This window comes from Trichechus manatus, unplaced genomic scaffold, assembly GCF_000243295.1.
Source record: "Trichechus manatus latirostris isolate Lorelei unplaced genomic scaffold, TriManLat1.0 scaffold00017, whole genome shotgun sequence".
Classification (NCBI taxonomy): domain Eukaryota; kingdom Metazoa; phylum Chordata; class Mammalia; order Sirenia; family Trichechidae; genus Trichechus; species Trichechus manatus.
The window spans coordinates 15,163,097-15,188,212 of record NW_004443953.1 but is presented as its reverse complement, the minus strand read 5'-3'; the positions used below and the strand labels follow the sequence as shown (position 1 = coordinate 15,188,212).

General features: G+C 37.5%; 1 protein-coding gene across 3 annotated transcripts in view; it reads left to right on the top strand.

Moving 5' to 3' along the window:
- ATG5 (autophagy related 5) overlaps positions 1–25,116 on the top strand; it is a 171,003-nt gene that overhangs the window by 41,147 nt on the left and 104,740 nt on the right. For all 3 annotated transcript variants that reach the window (XM_023727615.1, XM_012554419.2, XM_023727616.1), the window contains one exon: positions 9,678–9,756. In XM_023727615.1, the coding sequence (XP_023583383.1) occupies positions 9,678–9,756 (79 nt within the window). The remainder of the gene's footprint in view (positions 1–9,677; positions 9,757–25,116) is intronic.

The following is a 25,116-nucleotide window of genomic DNA, read 5'->3' as shown; positions in this document are numbered from 1 at the left end:
AGCTATGCGGTCTGGGGAAGTTGCTCTCAGGTCTTGCAGTACAGCCTGGCTAGAAGGCATAGAGGTATGCAACGCCAGGTATTCAGGGAACAGAAAGAGAAGGAAGATATAGAGAGACAAGAAACTGAGCAATGAAGAAAGACAAAAAGGGAAAAAGAGGGAAAATAAAACAAAACAAATTAAAAAAGAATAAGAAAGACCCTCCAGAAAACAGGAAAAATAAAAAACCAGTGAAAAAAGAAATGCCCTCAGGGCTCCCTCTGCACGTCTGTGGAAGCCGAGGGGGAGTCTCCTTGCCATTCAGCTCCGCCTTGCCAGATAGGGCTCCCAACTCAAGAAAATGAAAAGAAAACAAAGAAACAATTCAAAACTAACAGACGAACAATAGCCCTGGGATCCCACCAGCGCGGCAGCCCAGACCGGGACGCAGCTACACACTCGAACGGAGCTCCGCAGCCCGTCAGGAAGAAGCAAAGATGGCGCACGGAGCCAGGTATTCGAGTGAAAGGAGGGGGAGGTGGCGAGAGGCAAGTAAGAAATCAGAAGAAGCAGAAGAAAAAATGCAACACTAGCCGCCAACAAATGGCACTCAGAGAGCCAGCTATTGCGGGGTAGTGTTTTTGGACAAGAGACTGTCCGCGGGTAGCAGAGGGGGCCCAGTGTGGGTGAAGAAGGGTAGAGAGTGGGAAAGCGTATATCACAAATTACCGGTTGTTTTGTCTCCCGCTGTACGCTCCGTGAGGCTGCTTTCTCGTACCCCGTTTGCTGGTCTCCAGTAGGAGTCCAAGATGGCAGATCCGCGCTGCGTTAGCTGGTAGGGGATGTCTGCATGAATCTCTCCTAGGTCTCCATTCTCTGTCAGTTTTCTCACTCCATTTGTTGCTTGGCTGAGTTCTTTATCTCTTTATTTGATGTTTTAGGGTTTCAGGATTGTTGTATTCTCTGTTCGGCTTAGTTTTTCGGATCTTTGCTGTGGAGGGACGGCGTGGTGCTTCTGCCTAGGGCGCCATTTTGCTGGAACTCCAAAGAATATTTTTTGAAGTTCAGTTTATTAAGGTATAATTTACACAGAGTGAATTTCATCTTTTTTTAAGAGTATAGTTTGATGAATTTTGACAAGTGTGTACACTTGTGTAAATTATCACCACAGTCAAGATAATGGAACATTTCTATCACCCCGCAAAGTTCCCTTGTGCCTCATTATAGACATTTCCCTTGCTGTATCCTCAGTTCCTGGCAATCTCTGATCTAATTTCTGTCCCTGAAGTTTTACCTTTTCCGGAATGCCCTATAATTGGAATCATATAGTATCTAACCTTTTGTGTCTGGTTTCTTTCACTTGACATAATGCTTTTGAGATTCATCCTTGTTGCAAGTTTCCTTCAACGACAGTGACTCCTTTCTTTTTTATTGCTAAGTGGTATTCCACTTTATGGTTATACTACAAATCTTTTATCCAGTTAATGGACATTGGATTGTTTCCAGCATGAAAGACTGCTGCAAACATTGATATACAGGTGTTTGTGTTGACATATGCCAAACTATACATATACATTAAAAGATTAAAAACTTTAGTTTTGGTTCCTGCATGTTTGTTGTTGGTATGTAGAAATGCAGTTGAGTTTTGTGTTGATATTGTGTCCTACAACCTTGCTGAACTTGCACCTATTAATTAGTTCTAGGAGTTTGTTTTTTTTTTTTAGCTTCCCTGGGATTTTCTGCATAGATAGTCATGTTATCTGCTAATATAGTTTTATTTCTTCCTTTACAATCTATAAGCCTGTTATTTCTTCTTATCTTATGGTAGTGGTCAGAATTTCCTTACGAGTAGTGGATAGTGAGCGTTTTTGTGTTGTTCTTGATTTAAGGTCAGTGCATTCAGTCTTTCATCCTTAAGTATGCTGTTAGGTTTAGTGTTTGGTAGATGCTTTTATCAAGTTTTTATCTATTCCTAACTTGTGGGGAGTTTTATCATGCAGGGGTGTTGGATTTTGTCAAATGTTGTTTCTGCACTAATATAATGGTCATATAATTTTTTGTCTTTAGCTTATTGATATGGTGAATTGTATTGATTGATTTTTTTTTTTTTAATATTTAGTCAGTCTTGCATACTTGTAAAAACGCCATGACCAAATGGGATTCGTGTATGATTCTTTTTTTTTTTTTTAAATATTTTACTGTGTTTTAGGTGAACATTTACACAGCAAATTAGGTTCCCATTCAGTAATTTACATACACATTGTTCCATGGCATTGGTTATAATTTTCACAACTTGTCAGCATTCTCATTATTTCTATTCTATTTGTTCTGTTTCCATTGATCTAGCTTCCCTGCCCCTCCTTACCTTCTCATCTTTGCTTTTGGGTAAATGTTGACTGTTTGATCTCATATAGTTGATTGTTTAAAGGAGCACGTTACTCTTGGGTGATAGTGTTTATTTTATAAGCCAATCTGTTATTTGGCTGAAAGCTGACGTCTGGGAATAGCTTCAGTTCCAAGCTCAAAGGGTATCTTAGGGTGATAGTCTCGGGGGTTCCTCTAGTCTCTGTTGGTCCAGTAAGTCTGGCTTTTTTTAGGAATTTGAATTTTGTTCTACATTTTTCTTCCATTCTATCTGGGTCGTGTGTAATTCTTTTTATACGTTGTTGGATTCAGTTTGCCAGTATTTTGTTGAGGATATTTGTGTTGAAGGTCATGAGAGACATTGGTCTGTAGTTTTCTGTTGGGTGATGCAAATGGTTAATGTGCTCGGTTGCTAACTGAAAGGCTGGAAGTTCAAGTCCAGCCATAGGCACCTTGGAAGAAAGGCCTGGTGATATACTTCTGAAAAATCAGCCATTGAAAACCCTATGCAGCACATTTGTACTCTGACACACACTGAGTTGCCATAAGTTGGAGTCAACTTGATGGTAACTGGTTTGGTTTTATCACCATAATACTTGCCTCATAAAATGAATTGGGGAGTGTTCTCTCCTTTCGTATTATCTGGAAAAGATTGTATAAAATGGTGCTAATTCTTCTTTAAATGTTTGGTAGAATTCTCCAGGGAAACATCTGGACCTGGAGATTTCTTTTTCAGGAGCTTTTAAATTACAAATTGAATTTCCCTGATGTATGTAGCATTATTTAGATTGTCTATTTGGTCTTGATTGGTTTTGGTAGTTCGTGGTTTTGAGGAATTGGCTCATTTCTTCTAAGTTGTCAAATTTATGAACATAGAGTTGCTTATAGTATTTACTTCTCTTTTTCATGGTTGCAGTTATGTCTTCTCTTTATCAGCTTTGTTAAAGACTTACCAATTTTATTGATTTTTTTTAAAACCAGCTTTTTGTGTCATTGAGTTTTCTTAATTGTTTTCCTATTTTCAGTTTCATTAATTTTTTTGTCTTATTTTCTTCTGCTCCTTGCTTTGGATTAATTTTGCTCTTCTTTTTCTAGTTTCTTGTAGGTACTTAGGTTATTGATTTGCGATCTTAATGTCATTTTTAACATAAGCATTTAGTTCTGTAAATTTCATCACTTCTTTAGTTGTATCCCACAAACTTTCACATGTTGTCTTTTCCTTTTCATCCACTTATATGTATTTGAGACTTCCTTCTTGACCCATGGCTCACTTAGAAGTATGCTGTTTAATTTCCATGTGTTTAGAGAGTTTTCTTTCTGTTCTTGATTTCTGGTTTGATTCCATGTGGTCAGTGAACACACTGTATAATTTCAGTTCTTTTAAATTGGTTGAGGTTCATTCTTCACTTTTAATTCCCTCACCGTCCAATCCCTAGGTTCTGAATTTTACCTTCTAGATATGTCTTGAATTTCCTACTTTGTCTGCCTGGATTCAGGCCCATCGAATTTCTCACTTGGATCACTTTACTAGCCTCTTAATTTGTCTCCTTGCCTCTAATACCCTTCAACTTCGGTTTATCTTCCTTAGTACCATAAACGATCTTTTCTAAAATGCAGATCGGACATTGTTACTCCCTTAAAAACTTTACTGACCTCTAGTCCTCTATAGTATAAAGTCCAAACTATAGCATGACATGTACATCCGGCCTTGCATGAGCCCCCTTCTTTCCAGGTAAACTAAACTACAGTACTTGTTTTCATGAATATTGGATGATATTTTGTGCTTATATTCCTTTGCACATGCTCCCTGAATCTTTGTTGCTCTTCCCAGCTTCTTTTTTGTCTCAATTTTCATTCATTCCTTTGAAACTTCTATTCATAACTTGTATCTTAAACATCATCTCTTTTGTGATTCCCTTTGCCAAAAGTGATCATTTCTACCATTGTGTCATCTCTACACTATGTACATGCTTCTTATATACTTGTCATATATACTTCTTGTATACTTGTCACTGTGTATTGTAACAAAATGGTTAAGAATTCTGAGTCTAGAGTCAGGATGCCAGGGTTTAAATCTCAACTCCATCACTTAACTAGCTGTATATCCTAGGGCAAATTATTTAACTTTTCTGTATCTCAGTTTACTTATCTGTAAAAGGGGATAATGATAGTATCTCCTTCCACAATTTTGTTTCGAGAAGTAAATGAGTTAAGACATGTATAGGGTTTAGAACAGTTCCTGACTGGATGCTCAGTGTTGTTATTGGGTGCTGTCAAGTCAGTTTTCAACTCTTAGCGATACTTCGTGACAGAGAAGGATTGCCCCTTAGAGTTTTCTAGGTTATAATATTTACAGAAGCATATTGCCAGGTCTTTCTTCCACACAGCTGCTGGGTGGGTTCAAACGGCCAGTCTTTTGGTTAGCAGCCAAGCGCCTGACCAGTGTGCCACCAGAGTTCTTTAAATGCTTAATAGGCTCTCGTATTGTTGTCCTCCTCCTCCTGTTTACTGGTATTACAGTTGTTTAAATATCTATGTGAGATGTTTGAGCAGAGGTGGTATACCTTAAGCAGTAGCAAGTAAGAGATGCTAAGTAAATGTTTGTTCAATGAATGGATGAATCTAGATTAGTGCTTTCATTTTATTGAGAAAACAGATACTCAGATAATGAAAATAGCTTGCTCAAATAAGCAAGTAGGACCCAGGTTTTGAGATTCTCGGTTTCAACACAGCAGCTGACTCTGTTGTTTGATTTCTTTCTTTTTTTTTTCTTTTTTTAATTCTCTCTTCTCTCTAGTTGCCGATGTTAATCTGTCCATATTAGAATAGAAAAATATTTAAGAACAGTGGTATACATGTAATGAATACTGAATAAATGTATCCTTGTTGATTTGTAGAGAGCTTCCAAGGAAGTACTATCTGGTTAGCAATTTATCCTGTGCAGTACATTGTTCCCTTAATTTTAACTTTAAAAAATTATGTGGGGAATAGATAGGGCTGATCTAACTCAAAGTCTGAGAAATCTTTTTTTAGAGTGATTTGAGCTGGTTAGTCAGTAGAGGGTGCTCTGACACTGCATTTTGAGAGATGAGGTTTCTTTTTCGAAATGTATATTTGTTTCTTTTATGTTAGAATTATTTTAAGAGAACAGTTCTTGGTGCTTTTAAAAAATACTTCCTTAGTAAGCACTAGTGTTGCTTTAGATTCTAGGCCTTCTGGTAAATAATTTAGAAATAGCTTCTCTTTGTCAACTGTAAAACAAGTATCTCTAATGAGAGATTATTATTCTGTGTAAAGTGTTTTATTTTCAGGTCTGGTTGTTGAAAGTAAGAAGCTGAAACTACCTTTTGAATTAAAAAAAAAAAAAAAAAAAGCAAAAACTGATACTGATCTTGGACACAATCGAGTGACCTAGAATTTAGTACTATACCTATGTGATTTTAAAAGTAAACTTTAGCAAAGTGCTCTATTGAAAACTTGTGTGCAGTTTTTCTTTAAAGTTTTAATAACTTTAAAATTCTAATCATAAATGCTATGCAGACCTTTTTCTTATTTCCATCATCTTTCTTAAGGTTGTGAATTTCTAGAATTTTATAAATTGTTCTGTAAATTGGATTTTTGAACTGTTGTTTACATGTCACTTTATACATGTATTGTCCCCTTGATTATTTTTGTACTTTTCATACATAAGAATTGGATTATTTCGTTCATTTTAGTCAGGTTTAGAAAGCTGTGAAATACAGTGCTATTCTAAGACTGCATTTGTACCATATATAGAGTAAGGCAAAAGTCACAGTAATCATTAAATTACTTTGGTTTGCATTTATAGTTACACCCTTTTTTAAATTCAGTCAAATGTAGTGCTGTTTTCAGTGAACCTCTAATGTATCAAACTTCTGAAATGTTTGCATTTATTTTACTGAAATGGACTTAGCCAGTAGTTCTCTAGCATATGGAGAAGATGCCTTTCAAAAGATCTTGGAATATAGATTCGCCTATCTGACTGCAGATGGTTAGCTAGAATGAGTGCCCTTGTCTAAAATCAGCGCACATCCATTATTGCTACACTTTGTGCCAATATGCATATATATGTTAGCAGTAATTAAAATGTAAAGAAGGAAGAACTTAAGCAAAGAAGCATGAAAGTATATTCATTTTGAGAATCGAATTGGGAAAAGTCTAGAGCAGTGTAAAGAAGAGAAAGAAAAAGATAAAATTTGAAAATAGATTTAACGCTAAATATTCAGATGCAGTCTTTTTTTATAGGAGAGTAGATTGAACCTTTAGTTGGGTCCTCTACCGGGATATCCAGTTTCAAATTCTGACCTCTTCTTTTTCTGTTAAGTTTAGGTTAGATGTCAGAGTAGCAGTATAATAGTTAAGTGGCTACATTATGATTAACTTCCAGTTAAGGCTAAAGGGTAGCTATAGAGAATATCTAGAGAAATTATACAAATTTGTATTTTTGAAGTCTTTGACATCAGGTTATAGTGTATGAGAAATTTAGTACCTTTAATTTCCTGTTTTCTTTCATAGATTTTCTTGAATATTGATAGAATCATCAGAAATAAGTAATCTGGGAACTAATTAATTCAGACATTATGTTAGGCGTTAGTGTCCTTGCATCATAATCATTCTAGTATAAATAGCTGCACTGAATCGTGTGAGCTGTAGAATTTGACATTAGAAATAAGTACGGTTAATTTACTAAGTTTTTCTAATTCAGTTTTATTTTTAAAGTCGTTATAGAATAATTATTAACTATTATTTAGAATATTTTTCTGTTAATGCTTTATATTTAAATTTAAATAGGATTTCTAGAAACTATAATATTTACATTACCATCTTAATCCTTAGTATACCAAGAAAGAGTCATCATGATTTACCATCTGAGTCCAATGAATTTTTAAAATCTATATATATTTCTAAGTCATTTTAGAAATAATTTAATGAAGTAAGAATAAAGGTGTAGTGTATAACAACTTTATTACAAATTTTAATAAGATTTAAATACAGCAAATTCATATTTTTATTCCGTATTTTCCTGGTTCTGAGACGTATGTACCTGAAACAGGCAATGTTCTATGAATACAATAAACTGCTCATGAGTTGTTATACATGAAGCTAGAACACATGTCATGTATCTTGTAAATACTAATCCTAGATATCAAATAGATCGCTGAGAGATTCTAGCTTATTACTTCTGGCTGTTCTTGCACTTAACAGCAATACTTAGAAGAATTTTTAAAACCTTTGACAGCTCATGCTTTTGTTGTAAAATATTTTCATTTTTACATTAGTAAGCACCAAATAGAATGATCAGTCCAATGGTTTTTTTTTTTCATTTCTGTATCATCTAATCCCTTTCAAACATCTTTGTGCACAAATTTGTCTTCAGTATTTGCCCACTTACTATTAAGTAAATTGTAGTGCACAAATGGTACCAAAAATGAAAAAATACTGTCATACATCCTTTTAGCAAAATGGAATGGCCCAGGCTCTTGTCACAAAATATTGTGTGATAAAATCATTTTTGTTGAGTGACTAATTGGGTGAGAATACCACATGTCATTTTTGTCCTTAAAAATATATTATTTGCTCATCAGTTCTTGAGTTCTATGAAATTCATCTAGGGTATTATTAAAGACTCATAGCCTTGAGATTTCACCATCATCATAAAGTCTAGAATACTGCTCTCTGTCTCTTTGCATTCATCTTCTGATTTCTTTAGTGACTGTGAAACATCTTCCTCTTTCAGTTTTCTTCTCTTTGCCATTTTGGAAAATGAAAAATTCTGGATTCTCAGCTGGGTTAATGATAGCTAAAACCAGACTCCAGAAATGGAGTCTCCATTCTTATTTTACACATTCTTAAAAGATGATGCAATACTTTAGTCCATATAGTAAGAAAATGGAAAAAGATGCACTTGCGATGATTTACTTTATTACTGTATCATCATTCTGGGCATTTCATCATTCTTCGATTTTCTTCTTATTTTAGTCTTTTTAGCATAATTGAAAATAATTGATGAGTAATTGTGAAATAATTTTTGGATGATGACATAGTAAAATGTTTCAAGATACAGGAAAAAATAAGATTGCTAACATCCCACAATGTATCTTAGATTTATAAAAGCATCCAGTGGATCCATATGGCAATTACAAGATAGAATGAGTTGTCAGTTTCCCCTTTATTCTTTGGAAATCCTTTCAAAAAGAAAGTCATGAAGTTTAAAATGTTAAAATAGTAGAACTGCTCAAAAAAGAAATTCAGAACCTAAAATTGGGTCCATTGGATCTTGATAGTATACTGAGGGTTAAGTTTCTATGACTCCTTTATTGATTTATTAATTCAGCATAAATAGTACTAGCCAGTATTTGAATCCTTGGTCAGGTGATATATTGTGTCATGCAGTTTGAGGGAAATTAGATGTATTTTCAAATTTTGAAGCTCTTAAATCTAGGAGTAACTTTATTGTAATATACAGATAAGAACAGGATTGTACATAATACCAAATATTCCTCTTTTTGCTTTTGTTCAGAGTTATTAATTTAATTCTGATTCACTAATTAAGCTGCCTCACTAAAAATTTAGATTCTTTAAAAGGATAATTTAAAAAATAAGATTTGTCCATTGAAATCTGCAAGGTTTGTATTATTGACCTTTGTTTATGGCTAAATAATTTGCTTCACTGTGAGTAATGGTTGTATTAGGAAAGGTTTTCTTATTTAAGAAGTCCAAAACTTATTTTTTAAAAACCTTTACAGTTAGGCTGCAGATGAATATTTGGTGACTTGGAAAAATGTTGACATTATATTGTTCTTGAAAAAAGCAGATTGTAGTACACTTTGTAAAAGATAATCTGTATTTAGGTATGTATGTGTAGATAAAAGATTGGAAATGTATATATGCTATAGTGTTAACAGTAATAACTAAAGAATAGATGATGTGTGTGCTTTTTAGGTATTCTCGGTTCTTAAAATTTTCTAGAATTTTGTTATTTTAAAAATAAAAAATATTTATTTAAATAAACTTAAAAAACCAGTTGCCCAGTATGACTGCTAGGATGATAATTAGATAATGCAGTACCTTAACATAACACAGTACACGTTATGCCTCAGCACATCCCGTTAGGTATATTGAAAAAAGTCATCCAATGCCTTGAAAGTATCCCATATTGACCTGGCATATAACTGTGTAAAATGTTACCTTCCTGTGATTTGCAACTGTAGCCCCTGACATTTGATGTTAAAACGTGCTGGAAATTTATTTTGGAGTTGTGGTTATAACTTTAAATATTTATTCTTTCTTAAAATATACTTTTTCATTTTTAGGCATTATCCGATTGGTTTGCTGTTTGATCTTCTTGCATCAAGTTCAGCTCTTCCTTGGAACATCACAGTACATTTTAAGGTATAGTTTAAATACAATTTCCCATCTGTCCCACTTGTGATAATTAATAAGTGGACTTACAGTAGGATTCTAAAAAAGTAGAGTTTATCGCTTATACCCATTATTACTCTTTTTAGTTGCTAAGCTGTTATTAGTGTTCATCTATAAACTACCTTTCAATTTCTTCTTAACTCTTGACAGAACCGTTTAAACATTTAATGTTTAAAAGTCTTTTTTATTTTTTGGTTAGAGCTGAATATATTATGTTTAAATTTAGAAAATTTATATTAAAAAAAATCCCTCAAATAGAACAAAAATCCTTCGTATAGAGTAGAGATGGAGGGTGTGGGATGGGAGATAACTGAACACTGTTAACTAATTCTAAGGCTATTTTGATTGAATTGAGAAAAGAGTTAAGAGATATAAGACCAAGCACTGACGTAAGTCTGTTTTGAAAAACATTAGTTCCTGTAGTTTGTAAGACCAGGCCAAATAGTTTAGATGTAACCTAATTTTGTCTTAATGTATTATAAAGTGCTGCTTCTGAATCTTACCCTCTTGTCCCCCAGTCATCCGTTTCCATATCACAAACACCATTGAAGGATCAGAAACACTTTTATTAGTGGATCATTAGGCAGCGATTCTCAAATAGTGATGAGTAGGGGTAGGCAGGCATGTAGAGTTTGAAAAAGTCATTTATGTGTCTCTGATTGGCCTTCCTGTGTGGCACCCATTCAGAATCACTGCCCAAAGGCTGCTTAGCCATTCTTCCTACGATGCTTTCCTTCCTGTTCTGAAATTGAGTTTGTGGTCACTGAAGCTGCCTGAAACTTAAGAGCTATTGCTGTTCAGTGACAAGTGATTAGGCAGTAGCCAGGTGAAGGAGTTTAGGAAGTGGCTGTGGGAAGTAAGAGAAACAAAATATTTCATACTTAAGCATGCTTGTAATTTTCATGGAGTAAGTCAATGATTGCAGACACCAACTTAACTAAATGAAGTTTTATAACTTGAAGGAGTTTGTCACTATACAACAGTGATAAAATTATTCTCTTAAAACAGTGAAGCTTTTTTACACAGACTAGCTTTTGATGTGTAGTGCTTTTTGCACTACTATTGAAACTCAGAGCCAGATATGCTCTCTTAAGAAGGTCATAAGGGAACTTTCAGGTCTGTATTTAGGCTACCAGTGGGACTTTCATACACTTAGAAAGAATTTAGTTTTTATTAAGTCCAGATCTCCCCCCAAAAAAAAAAACAGCTGTTAATTAAATCAGAATTTTGTTGGTTACAGGGATTTGAAGATGGATTGAAAAGCAAAATTAAAATTTCTTTTATAGTTTGACTAACTACAGATGGCTAGCATTCCTTATAATAAAAGGAATATTTAGAAGGAAACTAAAACCCCGGGATTCAGAAAAAAGTGTCTCATTTATCTTTCAGTTTATTTGATTTTGGTATCAGAATCTACCATGTCCCTAAGCTGTGAGAAAAAAAAAAAAAAAATGAGAAGATGACTTGACCTGATCATTCATTTTTTACCTTTAAGTTGTTATTATTTTATTTACACAACTGTATTTTTAGGTATTTTTTGGTAAGGAGCTCTCTTACTGTAGTATTTATTGAGATTTTGCTATGTGCATGTACTGTGCTGTTTGGTATACATAGGTGAACAAAATAGACTTAGTTTCTGCCCTCCTGTAGCTAAGTGCTTAATGCAAGAGATGGATAAGGGCTATAAAGAAAAAGAATACTGAGAAGAGTAAGAAAATAAATATTGAGAAAAGAAAGAAAAAAATTAGTGAGATAAAATGATGGGGCTAAGGCTAAATGGGGGCAACTGTTGTTGTTAGGTGTTGTCGTGTCAGTTGTGACTCACAGTGACCCCATATGACAGAGTAAAACTGCCCTGTGAGGCTAGGCTATAATCTTTACAGGAGCAAATCGCCAGGTCTTTCTCCCCCGGAGCCACTGGGTGGATTTGAATCGCCAACCTTTTGATTAGCAGCCAAGTGCTTAACAGTTACACCACCAGTGTTCCTTAAGTGGGGGCAATAGACCTGCCCCGTTTAAATTTGGAGAGTCATTCAGTGTAGACTTAATTAAGGAAGTAACATACATGATTATTCCTAAAGGATAAAATGATTAGCTGGATGAAGGTTATTTTGGAAAGACTTTATAATGTATGAAAGAGTAATTATGTTAGTACCAGCGATTTATGTTTTGGAGCCCTGTGGAGGCCTAGAAATATGAGTTGAACATTTAGATTAAAGTTTATTAAATCTTAGTATATGATAATTAGCTTGTATAAAAATTGATACAGTGATTGTAAAGTACTTCTAACAATATTACCGATTTCCTCTTGCTTTTCTGACTCATGATCTTTAAAAAGTCATTTAAACTTTGGAGCTTATTTCCCTATACATTTGCACTGATGTGCTTTGCAGAGTACCACGTTAACAAAGATTTGTTACCATGGAACCGTACAGAGTGGGGACATGGTTCCAGTCTTCACTAGTTTCAGTTACCATGGTACCATGCAACGTGAGGACTGCCTATATCTACAGTAATTGAAGTTCAGAATGGTGTGAAGATTAAACTGCTCCAAGTATAATGAGGGCAGAGGTTCCATATTACCTAGCAGCACTGTTAAGTAGAAAAATATTAAAATAACTAGATTTTTTTTTTGTGTGTGTGTGTCTGTGTGTAAAGCACTCCAAAAAACCTTGAAATCTAGGTTTAAATGTATCAGAGCTACCTATTTATTTGTTAATTCAATAAATATTTATTGAAAGCTTGCTATGTGCCAAACACTGTTCTAGGAGTTTGGGTTACATAACTGAGTGAAACATACACTCAGTACCCAACATTTATTATAATGCCTGGCACCACATAATAAGCCCTTTGTAATTATTGGTTGAATGAGCCAGTGGATTGTAGTAACGATAGGAAAGGCTCAGGATTGTTATGATTGGTGTAGTGCGATAGTTCTAAAAGTAGTCTGTGGACCTCTGGGGGCTCCCAAAACTCTTTAAGGAGATGCATGAGGTCAAATCTATTTTGTTAATAATACTAAGATTTTAATTTCATTGTGTTCCTTTGCTACATTGATGTGCAGAAGCAGTGATGGGTAAAACTTGGGCACCTTAGTACAAAACAAGGTGGTGCACCAAACTGTACTAGTCTTCTTTGTATTCTTCGCCCTCACACACTTACAGTAAAAAGAATGCCAGTTGTACTTAATAATATTTCAGATGAAGTAGTATGAATTATTAATCATTATCAATCTGGAATCTTAAGTACATGTCTTTTTAATGTCCTGTATGATGAAATGGGAAGTACACATAAAGATCTTCTGCATACCATATATGATAGTTGTTTTGAGGAAAAAACAACTTGTGCCATTATTTGAGTTGCAAGCTGAACTAACCACTGTTTTCATGGAACACCAGTTTTTACTGGAAGGAATGACTGACAGACTGGTTATTTAGACATGCATATTAGATATTCTCTCAAAAATTAACAAAGTGAATATAATACTGCAAGGAAAACAACTGACAGTATTTGTTGCCAGTGATAAAATTTGAACTTTCAAGTGAAAATTAGAATTTTGGAAAACAACTATCTGCCACGTGTGCCTAAATCTTCAAAAATTTTCCGATGAGATTGGTATTCATTCTAACAAATCTGATTTTTAAAAAATTTTATATGATGAAGTGTGTCAGCATTTGGAGATTTACATAACTCAGCCAACATTTTACAGATGGACAATGCATGATATTAGTTATACATATGTAAAAGATCCACTTAATGTACAAGGTAGAAAAAGGGATTTTAATGTAACAGAAGAAATATTCATTGATATGGTTTAAGATTCTGCGTTAATATTGTAATAAAGCACACTTAGTGACTTTTGGTATAATATCAAAAAAGAATATCTACAATTCTGAAAAGGCTATTAAAATACTCCTCCCTTTGCCAACTACATATGTCTGTATGAGCTTATATTTTCTTCATATACTTCAACCAAAGCAACATAGGAGATTGAAGGTAGAAGCCAATAAGATAATCCATATGTCTTCAGAATCAACTTGAGGGCAAAGTGGTTAGTGAGTGTGAAGAGACATCTCATTGTAATCTTACTTTATATTTCCCTAATGACTAATGATGTTGAGCATCTTTTCATGTGCTTATTGGCCGTTTATATATCCTTTTTAGGTAAGTGTCTATTCAAGTCCTTTGCCCATTTTTAGATTGGGTTGTTTGTCTTTTTATTCTTGAGTTGTATGAGTTCTTTGTATATTTTCATTATTAAACCCTTATCAGATACATGAATTCCAAGGATTTTCTCCCATTCTGTAGGTTGTCTTTTCACTTTCTTGATAGTGTCCTTTGATGTACAAAAGTTTTTAATTTTGGTGAAGTCTAATTTATCTATTTTCTGTTTTGGTACTGGTGCTTTTGGTGTCATATATAAGAATCCATTGCCTGATACAAAGGCCTGAAGATTTCCTCCTATGCGCTATTCTAAGAGTCTTATTACTATAGTGCTTATAATTAGGTTGTTGATCCATTTTGAGTTAATTTTCATATATGGTATGGAAATCCAGTTTTATCAATTTTTTTTATTGTACTTTAGATGAAGGTTTACAGAACAAATAGTTTCTCATTAAACAGTCAGTACACATACTGTTTTATGACATTGGTTAAGAACCCCACGACGTGTCAGCACTCCCTTCTCGACCTTGAGGACCTTTTTTTTTTTGGTGAAAATATACATAGCCAAAGTTAAACCATTTCCAAAGTTTCTACATGTGCAGTTCAGTGACATCGATTACATTCTTCGGGCTGTGCTGCTATTCTCACTATCCTTTTCCAAATTATTCCATCGCCATTATCTTCAACTCACTGCCCCCCCTAGGCTTCCCATCAGACCTTTTGAGTTGCTGTTGTCAATTTAATCTCACATAGATAATTCTTTTTTTGTACCTTAAATCAAGGTTTGCAGAACAAATAATTTCTCATTAAACAGTTAGTACACATATTGCCCTATGACAATGGTTAACAACCCCATGACATGTCAACGTTGTCCCTTCTCATCCTTGAGTTCCCTATCACCAGCTTTCCTGTCCCCTTCTGTCTTCTAGTTCTTGTCCCTGGACTGCTGTGCCTCGTTAGTCCTGTTTTGTTTTATGAGGCTGTCCAATCCCTGGCTGAACGGTGACCTTCGGGAGGGGCTTCATCACTGAGCTAGAAGGGTGTCCGGGGGTCATATTCTCGGGGTTTCTCCAGTCTGTGAGGCCAGTAAATCTGGTCTTTTTTTTTGTGAGTTAGAATTCTGGTCTACATCCTTTTCCAGCTCTGTCCAGGACCCTCTATTGTGATCCCAGTCAGAGCAGTCAGTGGTGGTAGCTGGGCACCATCTAGCTGTACTTGACTCAGTCTGGTGCAAGCTGTGGTAGCTGAGGTCCATTAGTCCTTTGGACTGATCTTTTCCTTGTATCTTGTTCTCTTTGTTCTCCCATGCTCCCGAAGGGGTGAGACCAGTGGAGTATCTTAGATGGCTGCTCACAGTCTTTTAAGACGCCAGACGCTACTCACCAATCTGGACTGTAGAACATTGTCTTTATAAACTATGTTATGCCAGTTGAGCTAGATGTTCCCCGAGACCATGGTCCCCACAGCCCTCCGCCCAGCAATTCAGTCCCTCAGGGAGTTTGGAAGTGTCTATGGAGCTCCCATGACCTTTCCTTATACAAGTTGTGCTGGCTTCCCAGTAATGTATACTGTCTTACCCTTCACCAAAGTTACCACTTATCTATTTAGTTCCCCCCCATCCCTCCCATCCCTGGTAACCAACAAAGATTGTTTCTTTTTGTGTGTAAACCTTTATATGAGTTATACGGTAGAGGTCTCATACAATATTTGTCCTTTTATGATTGACTTATTTCATTCAGCATAATGTCCTCCAGTTTCATCCATGTTATGAGCTGCTTCACAGATTCATCATTGTTCTTTATCTTTGTATAAAACACCGTTGTGTGTATGTACCATAGTTTGTTTATCCATTCACCTGTTGATGGGCATCTAGGTTGTTTCCATCTTTTTGCTATTGTGAACAGTGCTTCAGTGAATATGGGTGTGCGTGTGTCTATTAGTGTGACGGCTCTTATTTCTGTACGGTATATTCCTAGGAGTGGGATTGCATTTTGTAGTGCTTTTTTTTGTTGTGGTACTGACATTTTCTTTGTTCCTCTTACTCTCCTGTGCTGAGTTCCTTTTGTTTGTGGATTGTTTTTTTTTTAATTTCTTTTGTTTTTGTAAGTTTTGTTTTTACTGAGACTTTATGTTTTTCTTCTTTATTTTGATGAGTAGGTTTGTTAACTTTCTTTGTGGTTACCTTGAAATTTACCCTTATCTTCCTGGATTTGTACTAGTCTATTATTACTTGGTATCACTTGACTTCCTCCCCATTAGAAGGTTCTGTACCTACACCATTTATTCCCTCTTTTATTCTGATGGTGTCGTCATTTACAGATTAACCTCTCTGGTTCTCTTTTGTAATTCTTTTGGTTTTGCATAGTCCTTACGAGTTCATTTCCGAGGTTGGTATCTGGCTGGTACAATTCTGTGTCCTCTATTCAGCCTGTGGTCTGATATTGTTTGTTCTTAGATTGAAGGACTTCTTTTAATAAGTTGTGTAAGTTCAGTTTTGTTTTTACATAGTCCGTTAATTTCTGTTTATCTGGAAATGACCTAATTTCACCTTCATATTTGAACGAGAGTTTTGCAGGATATATTATTCTTGGCTGGCAGTATTTTTCTTTCAAAGTTTTATATGTGTTATCCCATGGCCTTCTTGCCTGCATGGTTTCTGCCGAATAATCCGAGCTTAGTCTTAATGTTTCTCCTCTGTATGTGACTTTTGGTTTTTCTTGAGCTGCTCTCAGGATTCTTTGTTTTAGCGAGTGTGATTATGATATTCCTTGGTGATTTTCTTTTGGCGTCTATCCTATATGGGGTTCGTTGGATGGTCAGCTTTTCATCTTTCATGATATCGGGGAAGTTTTCTGTCAGCAGTTCTTCAATGATCCTCTGTGTTTTCTGTTTTCTCCCCCTGTTCTGGAACTCTGATCACTCGCAGATTTTTGCTTTTGATTGTATCCCACGTAATTCTCAGGGTCTCTTCATTTTTCTTCATTCTTTTTTCTGATTTTTCCTCAAACAGTGTTGTATCCAAGTGTTTGTCTTCAATTTCGCTGATCCTGTCTTCCATCGTTTCAAACCGGCTCCTCAGCCCTTTTATGACACTGTCCATTTCTGAAGTCTTGTTGTTTATCTTTTGGATTTCTAATTGTTTTTTTGTATGATTTCTAGTTGTGAATTTATTTTAGCATTTTGTTCCTGTATTATTTTCTTGAATTCTTCCATTTTTTTGTCTGTATTATCCATTAATTTGTCTGCCTTTTCCATGAATTTGTCTATTTTTTCCTCATTTTTTTCTCTTTTTTTACTCCAGTTCTTGGATAATTCTGAATATTAGAGATTTGAATTCCCTATCAGTTAGGTCTAGTGCCTTTTCTTCTACTGGAAGGTCATCTGGTGTTTTATTTTGGACGTCTACTGGAACCATCCTGTCTTGTTTTTGTAAATGTTTTGATATTGTCTGCTGTTTTTGGGGCATTCAGTGGTAATTTTCCTCATGTGTTGATTGTAGATTTGTTTGTTTTGTCCTGCTTTTTGGTTTTATTTGGTTATGTCTGAGCAGGTGGGCTGTGCATTCTTTGTTGTTTGCTCGTCTGTGGGCATGATACTTTTCACCTCCTTCTCCAATGGGCAGGGTCTGTCACTCAGGTGTGGTACAGCAGGGCAGGTCCAGCTGAAGGGGAGTTGCTGGGATAGGTTTCTCGTGGCACGTACCAGAGCTGACAGTGCAGACCGGGGTCAGTGCAGGGCAGGTTCTGGTAGGCCATGCCTGTGTTGCTTGGAAGTGTGATGTTCAGCACACAGTGCAGTTAGGCAGGAAGGAGGGAGTAGATTATGATGTGTGGAGCTAAGATGGGTATGGAAAAGATGAGAGAAAAGAGAGAGGAACAGGAGCCAAAGACATACACACAAAAAAGAGTGCTAAGGGAGCTTGCTATTGGAGTGGAGAGATGAGAGACTGCGAAATGGGGGAAAAAAAAAAAAAAAGAAAGGGTAAAAGAAAAAAATCAAGAAATTGAAAATGAAGAAACACAAAAAGGGAATAAGACAGAGAAGAAAACTAAACAAAGAAATGAAAAAAACAAGAAAAAAGAAATGCCCCCGAGGATGTCCCTGTGCGTCTGTGCAGAGTAAGGGACTAGCTTCCAAGCCAAGTGGTACCACCCAGCTAGAAGGAGCTTCCAAGCCGAGTAAAGAAAAAGAAAGCAAACAAACAAATTTAAACAACAAATCAGAGCAAACAAAAACAAAAAAGCTCCGGGGTTCCCACCAGCGTGGTGGCACCAGCGGGAAGCAGTTTCACAGTCGAGTGGTGTTTTGCAGCCTTTCAGGAAGAAGTAAGATGGTGCACGGAGCCAGATATTTGAGAAAAAGGAGGGGGAGGTGGTGAGAGGTAAGGACGAAATCTAAAGAAGCAGAAAAAAGCAACACCAGCAGCCAACAAATGGCACTTAGGGAGCTGGCCAGTGTGGGTGGGTGGAATACAAGCGGCAGTAGGGAGGAGCTTGTGCTTCCTTGCCAATAGACTGTGACTGCAGGACGCAGAGGAAGCTAAATGGGGGTGAAGAAAAGTGGGGGGTGGGAAAGCCTATATCGTGGGTTACTGGTTGTCCTGTCTCCTGCTGGAAGCTCCGTGAAGCTGCTTTTTCCTACCTCCTGTTCACTGATCTCCAATAGGAGTCCAAGATGGCGGATCTGTTCTGTGGTAGCTGATAGGGGACCTCTGCATGTATCTCTCCTTGCACTATGTTCCCAGTCAGTTTCTTATTCCATTTGGTGCTTGGCTGAGTTCTTTATCTCTTCATTTGATGGCTAGGGTTTCAGGATTGATGTGTGACTCTGTTTGACTTAGTTTTTCTGATCTTCGCTGCGGAGGGACAGCGTGATGCTTCTGACTATAGCACTATGTTGCCCAGAAGTCGTTTCCCAATTTTTTTAATTTGAAAAATTCAAATATATACTAAAAAAGTCAAGAGTGATCAAATGAACACTGATTTTTGTTAACATTTTGCTTCCCTTACTTTATGTCTTTTTATCTGTGTGCTTCTTTTTTCCCCCCTTAGATCTTTGCAATATTTCTATAGACTTAACTGCTTTTAAAGCAGCATTATAATCAGAAGGTTGCTTTGATTGTGTGGAAGTTTTAAAAAAGGAAGCTAGTTGTATGGTTCAAAAATTTAGTGACATTAGGTTAAGACATTCGACTTTTTTAAATGGCCAATTCCGTTGCATATCCTAAATAAAGTTTGTTTAATAAAGTAAACAAAACCAAAAATATGCTGGTGTTTTTCTTTCTCTCCTGGTAACAGAGTACTAAACTGGTGCATTTGGGTTCTGATAAAAGCAGAACTTTTATTTTTGGATTTTAACAACAAGTATTAGCGGTTAAAGCTCACATTTGGTATGCAAAATAAGGTCAGTATTAAGGTAAGTTCTTATGTGACAAACTCTGAATCATGGCAACTAGAGAGGTTAAGTTTTTGGACCAAGACACCCTGTCTTTTCTACTGTGCTTAAGAAGGTACTGCCATTGGTTCTGACTGTTCTTTGAGTATGCTTGTAGGACTGACCAAACCCTTTTCTGATGGACAAGTTTTTTCTTGCTAGTCCAAGAGCCACTGTATCTCTCTAAGGTAATTTTCTATATCCCTATTTCCATTGTGTATTGATCACATAGGTCTAAGGTAGGTTTCCTTGTTCTTCAGTGCATTTCACTTGTGTCTGTGTTGCTCCTACCTGCTTGCACTTTGCAGCTGTAAGTATTGGTGGCTGTTTGTGGTATATATCCATAGTATACTATAGTCGGCAGTTTATTGTGCTGCCCTCAAACTCTAAGCCCACCTGAGCAGAGAGGGAATGCTCAGCTTGGGCAGCCTGGAGCTGAAGGGAAAAATTGCTGAAAACATAACTCTTGGGTCCAAATGTATGTGTGGTTTTTTCTTTTGATAGATATTGTCAAATTTTCTGCCAAAATTGCATCAATTTGTCCTCACATCAGCAGAGGATAGTGTTTCTTCATAGGTATAATTCTTCATGACTTTGTATTAGGCCTAAGCATAAGAAAACAAAGGAAAAATAAATAAATTGGACTTCATCAAAATTAAAAAGTTTTATGCTTCAAAGGACACCATCAAAAAAGTGAAAAGGCAACCCAGAGAATGGGAGAAAATATTTGCAAATCATATATCTGATAAATGACTAATACTCCAATTATATATATAACTCTTGCCACTCAACAATAGACATATACCCCAATTAAAAAACGGGCAAAGGATTTGAACAGATATTTTTCCAAAGAAAATGTACAAATAGCCAATAAGCATATGATAAGATGCTCAACATCATTAGTCATTAAGGAAATGCAAAGTAAAATCACAGCGAGATGCTCCTTTATACCCATTAGACTGACTCTATCAAAATGATGGACAGTAACAAATGTTAGAGAGGGTGTGGAGCAAGTGGAACCCTCTTGCATTGCTGGTGGGAATGTAAAATGGTGCAGCTGCTTTGGAAAACAGTCTGGCAGTTCCTAAAATGTTAACCATAGAGTTACCATGTGACCTAGCAATTCCACTTCTAGGTATATATCCAAGAGAATTGAAAACATATTCCACAAAAAAAAAACTTGTACACAACTGTTCGTAACAGCATTATTCATAATAGCCAAAAAATAGAAACAACCCAAATGTCTATCTGTTTATAAATAGATAAATAGAATGTGATATATCTATACAATGCAATATTACCTGACTATAAAACTGAATGAAGTATTGATACATGGTATAATGTGGATCAACCTTGGAAACATTATGCTAAGTGAAAGAAGCTAGTCATGAAAGGCCTTATATTGTATGATCCCATTTATTCCAAATGTCCAGAATAGGCAAATCCTTAGTTCCAAAAAGTAGGTGTCTTAGGCTGGGTTCTCTAGAGAAGCAAAACCAGTGAAGTGTATAAATATATGTAGAGAGAGAGATTGTATCAAGGAAACAACTCACGCGATTCTAGAGGGTAGAACGTCCCAAGTCAGTGGATCAGGGTAGAGGCCTCTCCCAAGTCACGCAGACGCAGAAGCTGGCAAGCCCACGATTGGCAGGTCAGAGAGCAAGGCTCCCTCTCACAGGCTGCGCAGATTGACGAATCCCAGGTTCAGCAGATAAGCTGACAGCTCAGGTCGCGAGAACGGGAGATGAGATGACAGGAAACAGCTGCAGGATCCAGAGAGAGCAAAAAGCCAGAACGTCTGCTTATATTCAGATGCGGGCCACACCCCCAAGGAGACTCCCTTTCATCTGATTGGATACTCACAGTATATTCAATCATAGGAGTGATTACATTAAAACACTGAGAATCATGGCCTAGCCAAGCTGACACACAATCTTAACCATCACAGTACACCCTTTGTCAACTTGGCACATGTACACATCTCCTTAAACCATGTATAATCTCTGAATAAAGGCAGTTAGAAAGTCATACTTGCACCTAACATGATACAACTAACACGCGTACAATCGAAAGTGCACTAGCCCCGTTTACAGGTTATATCTTATAAGTGAAGGAAACAAAAATATTTGATGCACACATACAAAGTAGAAATACTCATAACAATTACGGTCCCCGTTTCTGCAACTGGTCACGTGGCTGTAACTGGTATTTAGAACTACCTTCTTCCACCACACATTCTGTATTCCCTTTGCCCTCAGCAAGTACCTCGGCTAGTCGTGGTTCTTTGCCTGGTGGGTTGACCCAAACCTTCATTCCTGAAGGGCCTGTGTCATTAGTCATGTCAGAATTAGGTTATTGTAGTTTTCCATTGACTTTAATCACAGGGCATGGTAGTACTAAGAGACGCCCCAAGGAATCTCTTGCATTCCAGACATACTCTTCTTTACCTCCATTATGTAATATCAATCTGATTTCCTCTTGGTAATCAGGATCAATCACACCAGCCAGTATGATAACTCCCTTCTTTGCCTGTTGACCAGAAGCATAAGGACCCCAAAGTGGCCAGGTGGCATTCTTAACTTCCAGTTCAATGGAGTCAGTGATGTTTCTCCAGGTGGGAGCATTCCTCCCTTTGGAACTAAGACCTCTAGGTCTGCAGAGCATAAGGTCGAGGGGACCGAAAGCAAAAATCTTGCAAGTGGGTCACTAGGGATAATAGTGAGTGGTGCCACTCCCATTTCCACCCCTTGATTCCTGAACCCGTGAATCCTGGTTATGGGAGAAACAGCACCATATATTGGACACTGGTTTAAAGCATATACAGCCTCCTGGAGAACATTGCCCCAACCCTGCAAGGTATTGCCACCTAGCTGGCGCCGTAATTGTGTCTTTAGAAGGCCATTCCATCGTTCTATCAAGCCAGCTGCTTCAGGATGATGGGGAACATGGTAAGACCAGTGAATTCCATGAGCATAGATAGGCCCACTGCCGCACTTCATTTGCTGTGAAGTGAGTCCCTTGATCTGAGTGAGGCAGTGCTGTGTGGGATACCATGAAGGTGGATAAGGCATTCTTTAAGTCTACGGATGGTAGTTTTGGCAGAAACATTGCATGCAGGGAAGGCAAATCCATATAGAGTAAGTGTCGATTCCAGTAAGGACAAAACGCTGCCTTTTCCATGATGGAAGTGGTCCAGTGTAATCAACTTGACACCTGGTTGCTGGCTGATGGCAGCTCAGGCCTCAAGGTGACTTGGTGACCCATGGTTAAGCATTCAGTCTCTACTAAGGCCCTGTAACAAGCCAAAAGTTGTTTATCAGAAGGAGAGTAGTTATTTGCAGAGGATGGCAGAGCTTTGCTCCAAAATCCTAAGTGTCTGCACTGTGATTCACCAATAGGGGCCTGCCAAAGACTCTAAACAGCATCTCTGTCTGCCACTGACACTTTAAGCACCATTGGATAAGCTGGATCATATGGTCCAGGTGGCAGAGCGGCTTGCACAGCAGCCTGAACTTGTTGCAGAGCTCTCTCTTGTTCTGGTCCCCACTCAAAACTAGCAGCTTTTTGAGTCAAATAGACTGGAGTAGCACACCCAAGTGAGGAATATGTTGCCTCCAAAATCCAAAGAGACCCACTAGGCATTGTGCCTCCTTTTTAGTTGTGGGAGCAGCAAGATGCAATAACTTCTCCTTCACTTTAGAAGGAATGTCTTGACATGCCCCACACCACTGGACCCCTAGAAATTTCACTGAAGTAGAAGGTGCCTGAATTTTTGTGGGATTAATCTCCCACCCTCTAGCACACAAATGTTTTACCAATAAGTCCAGAGTCATTGACACTTATTCCTTACCAGGTCCAATCAGCATAATGTTATCAATGTAATGGACCAGTGTGATGTCTTGTGGAAGGGAAAGGCGATCAAGGTCCCTGCAGATTAAATTATGACATAGGGCTGGAGACTTAATGTAGCCCTGAGGTAGGCAAGTGAAGGTGTATTGTTGGCCTTGCCAGCTGAAGGCAAACTGCTTCTGGTGGTCCTTTGAAACAGGTATGAAGAAAAAGGCATTAGCCAGATCAATAGCTGCATACCAGGTACCAGGAGATGTATTAATTTGCTCAAGCAGTGAAATTACATCTGGAACAGCAGCTGCAATTGGAGTCACCACCTGGTTAAGTTTTTGATAATCGACTGTCATTCTCCAAGATCCATCTGTTTTTTGCACAGGCCAGATAGGTGAGTTGAATGGGGATGTGGTGGAAATCACCACCCCTGCATTCTTCAAGTCCTTGATGGTGGCAGTAATCTCTGCAATCCTTCCAGGAATGTGGTATTGCTTTTGGTTTACTATTTTCCTAGGTAGGGGCAGTTCTGATGGCTTCCATTTGGCTTTTCCTACCATAATAGCCCTTACTGTATTTGTCAGGGATCCAGTGTGAGGGTTCTGCCAGTTGCTGAGTATATCTATTCCAATTATGCCTTCTGGAACGGGTGAAATCACTACAGGATGGGTTCGGAGACCCACCGGATCTGCTTTGAGATGGACGTGAGCCAAGACCCATTAATAACCTGACCTCCATATGCCCCTACTCTGACTGGTGGGCCAAGGTGACGTTTTGGGTCTCCTGGAATTAGTGTCAGTTCAGAGCCAGTATCCAGTAATCCCCGAAAAGTCTGATTATTTCCTTTTCCCCAGTCAACAGTCTCTTTCGTAAAAGGCCATAGATCCCTTTGGGGAAGGCTGGGAGAAAGATTAACAGTAAAAATTTTTGGCAGTGTATTGGAGTGCTTCCTCAAGGGGACCCGGCCTCCCCTTCATTCAATGGGTTGTGGGTCTTTAAACTCGCTCAAATCTGGGAATTGATTGAGGGGCTGTGACTCTCTATCCTGGCAATTCGAGTTAGACTACTGTTCACCTGACCTGAATTCATCCGTTTGTATAGATCAAGTAAATATTTAGTAGATTTCCTATCTATTTCACTCTAGGGACACCATGACTAAGTAGCCAATGCCGTAAGTCCATACGAGTCAGACTATTCTGATTACTGCTTTGACTCCTCTGTCCATTACTGTAACCACGCCCACCTTGTTTTTGTCGATCGAGCGCAGCCACTTGGCCCCTACTACCACAGGGTCCAGTCAGCCCCATTGTAGTTAGGTGTCTTAATTCAGTTAGGGCAGTGCCCACTGTCAAATCTGAGTTACATAAAATAGCAGTCACAGCAGTCTTCAAGGATACTGGAGCTCCCTTCACAAATTTGTTCCTCACAGTTGTGGTAAAAGGTGTGCCCTCTGGACACTCCATGTGTGGGTCAGTGGGTCTAACTTGATAAATCCACTCTAGCATGCCAGTTTCCCTAAGCCTTTGGATGCCTTCTTCTACAGTATACCAAGGCTGGTCTGGTACTTCAACTTGATTTAGTGTCAGCCACTTCATAATCTATGCTTCAGCAACCCAACCAAATAAACTATTAGATCCTTTCCTAACTTCTGTAGCTGAAACATTGAATGAACAGTCTGTGCTTAGTGGTCCCATATCAGTAAACTACACTGATCCATCTTTATGTTCCTTGCACCATTATCCCATACCCTTAATAGCCATTCCCACACATATTCCCCAGGTTTCTGTTTGTACATATTAGAAAACTCAAGTAGTTCTTTTGGAGTGTAGCATTCCTCCTCCTGGGTCACACTTTGTACTTCACCTTTTGGGGCTCCCTGGGACTTAAGTGTAG